Genomic DNA, 8,779 nt, shown 5'->3' on the forward strand with positions numbered 1-8,779 from the left:
AGGCCTGTGCTCTTCCCTGAAGCACCTAATTGCATGGGATGTGAGCAATGACTTATGCGAAATGAAAAAACAAGGATTGTTTGTCATTGCTCTGGCCTAGTAAGACATCAAGTGCACTGTGCAACACTAGGTCTGATGCTGATAAGATGCCGTGTGTGGCTGTCAGCATTATGGAGAGTACCATAGTCTGGGGTCTGGTGCATAGCTCGCATGTTGCATTGGAGCAGTGTGGCTTTGGAAATGGCACCTGCACGACTGCTGAGCCCCAGTTTCCTCTTACAATGGTGGCTGCACCCCCTTGTGGGAGGTCAGTCTTAAAGGTGCAAAATGGAGTTTAGCATGAGTGTGAGCACCTGCTCTGGAGAATGAAGCATCATATGTGTCTTTCAGTTCTGATCAGCATCCTCGAATACCCAGTTTCATCTCTTCCCGCTGGCAGCCCAGTTAGTTAATGCATGGCTTGGAGACTTGGGGTGCGAGACTTGTAGAACATAGATCTTTAGCCGAGTGGAAGGCAGATATCAACAAATCACAATTACTAAAAAGTGCTTATTCTGTGCCAAGTACTGTTCTCTAAACAGTACATGAAATTAGCTTAATAAATGAAAGGCTAAATAGTAAAGTGATCAACTATTTGTCACCTTCACGAAGGAGGGAAGAACATGTGCCAAATGCCTAATTTTTGGAGCATGCACAACGAATTGCAAGACTGAGCCATAAGGGGCCCACACTGGGGACCACTTGGGTCATTTGCTCTTAAAATATACACAAATACAGGTGCATCTAATTTTACCCATTCAGATCAGCAGTGTGACACCCTCACACTGGGGGTGTCATCCACCATGCTTCTAGCCATAGGGTTTATCAGGAGTCTGTACCATTTCTATTTTCTCCTTTTTTCTTTTCCCTTTTTTTTGAATCTGTGAAATTGATCCCCAGGAATAACCCTGTGAGAAATATAAGGCACCCCAGTCCAGGCTGTAAGTGGATGTTGATGATGTCTTTCTCTTTTAGGTCTCTGCAGATAAGCTGGTGGCTCTGGGGTTGTTTAGCCAGCACTTTAACCTGGCGACCTTCAATAAGCTGGTCTCTTACAGGAAGGCCATGTACCACGCTCTGGAGGTAACATGGTGGGTGGTGAGGGCCTGGCCCTGACAGCAGGGTTCAAGCAGGAGACATAACAGAAAGCCAGCTCAGGCCACAATGTGGCCAAGGATGGCTCGGAGGGGACAGGGAGACCAGGCAGGAGATGATTGCAAACATGTAGGCCTGATGGGCCAGACTGGGGAGGGAAGGAGGAAGGGATTTGAGACTTCCCAGTGACTTCGAATACTTCCTCAGCTTCTACCTGGTGGTGGTTGGTACTGAGGACTGAATGAGGAAGGAGGAGCACTGCGAAGTGGAGGATGATTTTCACAGCAGCGAATAAGCTTTTCCAAAGCTGCCAAAGCCTCCTTCCTTTAAGTGGTGTGGTTCAGGGCCAAGACTGGGCAGCAGCTGAGGCCAGCTGCCTTCTCCTCTTGTCTGTGAGATCCATCAGGCTCTGTCCTTTCCTCTACCTTCACTCGGAACTGAAAAGATCAATGGCCTTTGTCCAGCACTTATGAGCCAGACTCTGTGCTTAATTAGATGTGTAAATCCTCATGGTGCTTCTGAAATAGGACTTAACACTTGACACCTTGCCATCTTCTTTAGGGAAATAAAACAAGAAATCTGGAGCTTTTTCAGAGGTCATACTTCTCCTATATTTAAAAGTGGCAGGGCTAATTCTGATTCTCTGCCCTCTGAGAGGGAGCTGACCACTCAAGTTCTCTACAGGGAAGAGGTCATATCTGGTATCTGTATGGAAAGACTTCACTCTTCCCTCATGGCCTCCTGCCTGTCTCCCTGTGCAGGCCCCTCCTCCCTGTCACATACCACAGCTCAGGACAGCTGCCTGGCTATGAAAGGGCCCAGTGTGAAGGGGAATGCAGGCCCCAGCTGGGGGAATCTCTGGGTATGGCCTGGTGAGCACCTACCCCTCCTGTTCATCACAGACTCTCCTTTATCTCGCCAGAAAGCCAGGGTGCGGGCTGGCAAGACCTTCCCCAGCAGTCCCGGAGACTCATTGGAGGACCAGCTGAAGCCCATGTTGGAGTGGGCCCATGGGGGCTTCAAGCCCACCGGGATCGAGGGCCTCAAACCCAACAACAAGCAACCAGGTGGGAAAGGGTCCCTGTGGCAGCACCCACTGCCACTGCTGGTGGGAGCACCCTTGGGAGATGCAGCCACCACTGCTGCCCCATACCCCACCCCAGTTTTCCAGCAACCAGTTGGTTCTGGAGACCCACTCTTTCACCTTGTGAACCCCAGGACTATGGGAAAACAAACAGCCCAGCCTTTTTTGACTTCTCTAGTCATTTTCCTGCTATAGGTCAAGTACATATAATTTGGGATTGATTCTGTTCTGAAAACTTGAGTAAACAGGAGATCAAGATAGAATCTTAACTAGCATCCTTTTAAAAGGAAAAAAAAATAGTTAAGCTCTGCTCATCGGAGAAAACTTGGAAAGTGTTTTAAAACAAAAAATGCCAAAACCATAAGCCACCTCCATTCAGAAAGAGGCATCACCCCTCCTAATATTTTGACCAATACCACATTTCCTCCATTGTAAGATACGTGTAGTTTCACATTGAAACATTCTGTTTCTGGAAGTCCAGGATGCCTGAAATCCAGAATTTGTCTTGTAATTCGTACATTTAACATAGTGTTTTGTGTTTTGTTTTATTCCTCCTTCCCCCCCAAAAAGTGGTTAATAAGTCGAAGGTGCATCGTGCAGGCAGTGGGAACTTAGAATCAAGGAAATACGGTATTCCCTTCCCATCCTTTGGCTATGTACAATTTCCTCTGCACTTTCTTTCAGTTTCTTTGCATATACGGTGGTCACTAGAAAAGAAATCTCAACTTGAACTCTCATCCACCCCTTCACTCTCAACCCTCACAAGCCTTCCATCTAGGTTAACCTTGTTGGGTGTGCACATCTTTTCAAGTTTTTCCGTACACTAGTTGGATTCCTGCTTTCTCTTTATCTCTCAGTATTAAATCATATAAGCACTATCAAATGTCATTTTGTCACTAACGGGTCCTTATGATTTTTAATGGCTGCATAATTTTCTTTCCTGGGGGCAGAGTCAAATTTAACCAAGTCTTTTATAGAATACACTATTTATTGACTGACTAAAAATAAGTGGAATTTATAGAAATATAAACAATAGCCTAAATAATATAATTGTAAAATTTTCTAGTAGCTACATTGAGAAGAATAAAAGAAACAGATGCAAGTAATATTAACCATACATTTAATTTAATCCAGTATTTCCAACATTTAAGCAGTTCCAACAGTCAGTATAAAAATTAAGATATTTTACATTTCCTTTTAGTACTGTTTTTAAAATCTCATATTTCACGTATCTTACAACATCTTAATTAGGACACTAAATTTTGATTGGAAATACTTGATCTATATTTTCACAAATGTCTAAGTTCCACATTTTCACATGACCAAGTTCCAAATGAACTGGTTCATTGGATCAATTAGCAGTTTTTAAATTTATATTAAATTAAATGTAAAACGCAGGACCTGAGTCACACAAGTCACATTTTAAGTGCTCAGTGGCTACAAGTGGCTATTGGCTACTGTGTTGGGCATCGTAGACAGATGTTTCAGGGCTGCAGCTGTGGACTAGCCTTTGTTCTGGGTCTAAACACCTAAAACTGTTTAACACCCTATAAACGTGTTAGACATGAGAGAGATTCTAAGTTATGTCTCATAGTGGGGCCATATGACCCTTAGTGTGGACCCATGTTGCAGCTGGCACCCAGGCATGGCAAGGTCCTGTCCCAGGCCCATGTTCTCCCTGTACCTCTATCCACCTACCAGCCAAGGGCTGCCATCTCTTTCCCTTTCACAGAGAGCAAAACTCGAAGACGTACAGCTGATGACTCGGCCACTTCCACCGACTACTGCCCTCCACCCAAGCGCCTCAAGACTAATTGCTATAACAATGGCAAAGACCGAGGAGAGGAGGACCAGAGTCGAGGTGATTGTGGGGGCGCGGGGGTGAGGAGATTGTGGGACCATTATCACCTGTTACCAGCAGAGGGCAGGTAGTAAGGACCACTAGGCAAAGGGCTATGGCTTAATTGGGCTTAATTGATCAGTAAGAGGCTCCCTGACCCCATCTCACACCTTTTCTTTTTTTAACAGAGCAAATGGCTTTGGACGTCACCAACAACAAGAGTAATCTGGAAGGTAATGCTCTCTCCTTTGCTGTCCTTACTTCTTGCCCTGGCTAATTCCCCAGGTCTTTACTGTTTGTCCACCCTGTTGAGGTTTAACCCAGAGCTCTGTGCCTGGACCTTGGAGGTGTAGATGTCATCATAGTTACATTCTGTAAAATGAGTTGCCTGATTTTTACAGAGACAGTCTACCCCTAATCTAAGTGAGCAGGGAAGGCGGGGTCGGGGGCAGAGTGGAAGCTAGGACCCTTTGGCTAGGAGAACCCAAAACCTGAAACCATGATCGATAGGCCTATGGCATCATGAGCCTTCCCAAACAGGAACTGGAACTGGCTTCGAGGTGAAAGGCAGACACACTTTGCCGCTGTCACTCGCACAAGCAAACTCTGGTCTGTTTACCCTGGCTGGGAATTCCCACTGGACTCTAAACTCTGCCCAGAACATGGCTAATGGGATTCAGAATGTGCGAGGAAGGATCGACTCTCCCTTGCTTCCTCAGCTTGGTTCTTTGGTCAACAAATATTTACTGAGTCATTACTCAGTGTTGTATAAAAACGACACAGTTCCTGACCCAGAGAACTCTGGGGAGAGCTTGGGTTTGGAGCAGCCTCTGATGATCCTGGGGACCTTGACCCATAATCCTCTCATCTCCCAAGACTCTTTCACCCATCTGCCTGCTTCCTGGCTGGGGATGGCATTTTAAAGGCTCTTCCCACCTGGTTAGTTGTGTGAATCAGTCCTGACCTGCTGATCTAAAGGGAGGTCAGGGTAGCCTAATAGTTAGAGACCTGGGTTCTGAAATTGTAGCCGTGGCTGTGTGTAGAGTGGTCATGGACAAGCCCTTTTATGATGTGACAACAAGCAAATTGGCATCACCATGAACCCCCCAAAGTCCTAGTCTTTAAAGGGTCTCAAATATTTTTGCACCAGGCCCTCCGAGTCTGTCCCTGGGCTGGAGGGGCCCTTGCTCAGCATTGTGCCCCATGCCTTCCCACTGCCTGTCTTGTGGGACCTTCTACTTGGGGCCAATGTACTAGCCTTTCTCCACCTCTGGAATGGGGATGGCAACTAGGAAGCATTGTTGAAAAGAACAAAGCAAGAGGAGTCCTTGGTATATTGCTAGTATGGAGTACATGTTCAAGATTACACCCAGGGACTTTGGCAGCTGGTGTTGGGGCCGTAGATGCCACAAGCTATGTCCGTGTCTTTCTTACAGACAGCTGTTTGTCCTGTGGTAGGAAAAGCCCTGTGTCCTTCCACCCTCTCTTTGAGGGTGGGCTCTGCCAGACGTGTCGGGTAAGTCCTATTCCCAGCCTGGACTTTTTTGTCCTTTCCCTCCACGACTTCCCTGGTCTTTCTAGAGAAAAGTGTGTAGGCATTAGGGAAGATTAGCTTCTAGTGAAGCCCTCCCCAGCCCCAACTGCCCCATCCTCCATTCTGAGAGCCGGTGCTGCCGCAGAGGAGGCCATCTGCAGTGGCATGCAGAACCCCGGCCAGTTGTCTCTGTAAAGGGCACCAAGCCACTGGTAACCTGTTCTGTGGCTGCGTCCTCTAGGGCCTCAGCCAGCGAGCAAGTGGGGCCCGGCGATCCCTGGTCTCCGATTTCACGGACGTTTCTCTCTGGCCGCCAGGACCGGTTCCTTGAGCTGTTTTACATGTATGACGACGATGGCTATCAGTCCTACTGCACCGTGTGCTGTGAGGGCCGTGAGCTGCTACTCTGTAGCAACACAAGCTGCTGCCGGTGAGCACCGGGCCCTCGGCTGAGACCCAGTGGGGGCCCAAGCCTCCCAAGTTGTACCCGAGATGCCTACAGCCCAAAGGGATCTCAGGCACAGGACTTGCGCCAAATTTGACGTGGGGACAGAGCCCAGATTCAGTACTCTGCAGAGGTTGTGGTTCTCAGGTCCTTGCTGTAGAACAGGGATACGCTTAAGGCAGGAATGTCTGAGGGCCTTGAGGGCAGGGAGTGGGGTAGGGAAGACTCCCTGGGGGTTGGCTGCTTCTGGGGGTTGGAACGCTTTTTTCTGTGCAGGGCCTGGGGACTGAGGGTGCACAGGTATCTAAGGAAGAGGTTAGTGTAGCCCAAATCACACCCCAGGGCCTTCTGGTTCATAAGGAGGAGTGGCCGGGACTTCTGTGGTTCATAAAGAGGAGCAGCCGGGACTTCGAGGAGGTGTTAGGCAGTGTGTTGCCATCTCCCTGGAGAAGAAGGGCATGCTACCTTGGAGAGGCGCCTGGTGACTAAGGCATCTTTTCTCCTCGCTCCTGGTGCAGGTGCTTCTGCGTGGAGTGCCTGGAGGTGCTGGTGGGCACAGGCACAGCAGCAGATGCAAAGCTACAGGAACCCTGGAGCTGCTACATGTGCCTCCCACAGCGCTGTCACGGTGTCCTGCGGCGCCGGAAGGACTGGAACGTGCGCCTGCAGGCCTTCTTCACCAGCGACATGGGGCTCGAATATGTAAGCCACATGCTCCTTTGCCCAGCACCTCCCACCGCAGAGCGTCAGGGCTCTGAAACGCTCTGGAAGTCTGTTGGCAAGCGTTCATGGAAAGACCCATTATACGAATGGGTGACTAAGCGCCTCAGGCTTGAGTGACTCGCTGACATGTCCCGTTTACAGTCCTCAGGCTTCTCCAGTGGTCTTTCTTCCCTTCCTTCTAGGCTTTTTCTTATGGATTTTCAAGGGCTTGATGAAGAAGTGGTTATAGATCCAACCAAGTCTTCTGAGTTAATAGAATGGAAGAGGGAAGGAAAGCCTGTGACTGACTTTTAAATTTTAGTGGGAGTAGATTTTCCTAGGCTCCATTCTAGAGATCTGGGAGGAAGGTCCCAGGTCTTTCTTGTTTAGGGTGATGTGTCTCTTTGTGTGTGTGCATCTTTTTCAAAGTCTCATCTGTGTTCCATGTCTAAGTGTAGGATGGCCATTTATGTCAAAGCTGAGGTGATCCTTAGCTAAGAAATGGTAAAACGCAGGGTTTGACTGAGTCCATCAGAGGAAGGTCAGCCCACCCCTCCCCCAGAAGTTGAATCTTTCCCCTGAACCTTAACCTCCATGACTTCCATGACCTCCCTGATCTCTGTAACCTTTAACCTGGCAGGAAGCCCCCAAGTTATACCCTGCGATTCCCGCAGCCCGAAGGCGGCCCATTCGAGTCTTGTCCCTGTTTGATGGAATTGCCACAGGTGAGTTTGGAGGTCATCTCAGGATGCTCACCTGTTCCAGGTGTCTGTCCACAATGCCAAGCAAGACCCCTGGAATTACCTCTTTGTCACCTGTTCTGAGAAAACCACTGGCTTCTTGTTTCTCTCAAACTTCCTGGCCCTCTTTTGGTCCTTTTGAAAGGCACGTATATTTCAGCTGTTGCATTGCATTCTTTTTTATGTGCAGGTATCTTGGAAAATTATTTTTTATTTCATAAGCATAAAATATATTGGAGATTATAGACAACTCCTCCTACTAATGTCTCCATTCTTCCCTCCTGTTCCCCAAGGTTTCTTTATGTATAAAAATAAGTGTAGCCAACGTGTGTGTCACTCTTGGGAGCTTTGCCTGATGAAACTCATTTAATCCTCAGAATTGCCCTGCAGTGTGTTATTAGGAATATCTTTATTTTACTGGAGTAGGAAGCAGTGTAAATGAGCTGCTGTGCACTTAGTGTCATTTGTACTTATGTTTGTATACCAGTGTCCATCTGCCTAAAACATTGGAAGCTTTTAATGACCCCCAGGTCATGGCTAGCTGTTTGTTTTCTCCACTCTGTTGAGTCCTAAAGTCCTATTCGTGCTGGCACAGGTAACCTACGGTGGGATGGAGCCTCGGCCATTGCCCCCAGAACTTGAGGTTATTTTCTAAACATGGTTTTGGTGAAGATCCCTGTTTGTGTGTCTGCGTTTGACTCTGCTGAGGTGGTAGATGCTGGGGCATTGGCTGTGGAACTATCAGTTTTAATAGATCCCACTAGTGGGCTATACAAGTTGATATAAACATATCTTGTTCACAAAACTCCACGCTGGAGATCCTAGCTTGACCAGTGTGCAGTTTTTGTGCTATGTGCAGAGGTTCACTTGAGAGCTGCCATGTCCTTGCTGAGTCTGGTCCGAGTTCAGGACATAGAATCACTAGAGGGTAGAGGGGCTTGGGCAGGATGACCCTCGATGCATTTTTTATCTCTCTGACCCTTCCCCCGCCCCCCATACAGGGTACTTGGTTCTCAAAGAATTGGGCATCAAAGTGGAGAAGTATGTCGCTTCCGAAGTGTGTGAAGAGTCCATCGCGGTTGGAACTGTTAAGCACGAGGGCAATATCAAATATGTGAATGACGTCAGGAACATCACAAAGAAAAATGTGAGGGCGGCCTGCACGCACCCCTGGGGGCTTGGCACCTCCCCCCACTCCCTAAGCCCCACACATCCTCACAGCCGTGTTGTTTCCCATGCCCAGGGCTGTGGGAGAAGAGAACCTGGGATCACATCAGGCAGATTTTCTTTCTTTTTTTTT

General features: G+C 48.0%; 1 protein-coding gene across 1 annotated transcript in view; it reads left to right on the forward strand.

Moving 5' to 3' along the window:
• DNMT3B (DNA methyltransferase 3 beta) overlaps window positions 1–8,779 on the forward strand; it is a 41,069-nt gene that overhangs the window by 23,270 nt on the left and 9,020 nt on the right. The window contains exons 8-16 of the mRNA XM_023522228.1: window positions 1,015–1,122; window positions 2,057–2,201; window positions 3,951–4,079; window positions 4,247–4,291; window positions 5,495–5,574; window positions 5,910–6,022; window positions 6,556–6,739; window positions 7,380–7,464; window positions 8,481–8,773. Of these exons, the coding sequence (XP_023377996.1) occupies window positions 1,015–1,122; window positions 2,057–2,201; window positions 3,951–4,079; window positions 4,247–4,291; window positions 5,495–5,574; window positions 5,910–6,022; window positions 6,556–6,739; window positions 7,380–7,464; window positions 8,481–8,773 (1,182 nt within the window). The remainder of the gene's footprint in view (window positions 1–1,014; window positions 1,123–2,056; window positions 2,202–3,950; window positions 4,080–4,246; window positions 4,292–5,494; window positions 5,575–5,909; window positions 6,023–6,555; window positions 6,740–7,379; window positions 7,465–8,480; window positions 8,774–8,779) is intronic.

The sequence above is a fragment of the Pteropus vampyrus genome, unplaced genomic scaffold (assembly GCF_000151845.1).
Source record: "Pteropus vampyrus isolate Shadow unplaced genomic scaffold, Pvam_2.0 Scaffold336, whole genome shotgun sequence".
Taxonomy (NCBI): Eukaryota; Metazoa; Chordata; class Mammalia; order Chiroptera; family Pteropodidae; genus Pteropus; species Pteropus vampyrus.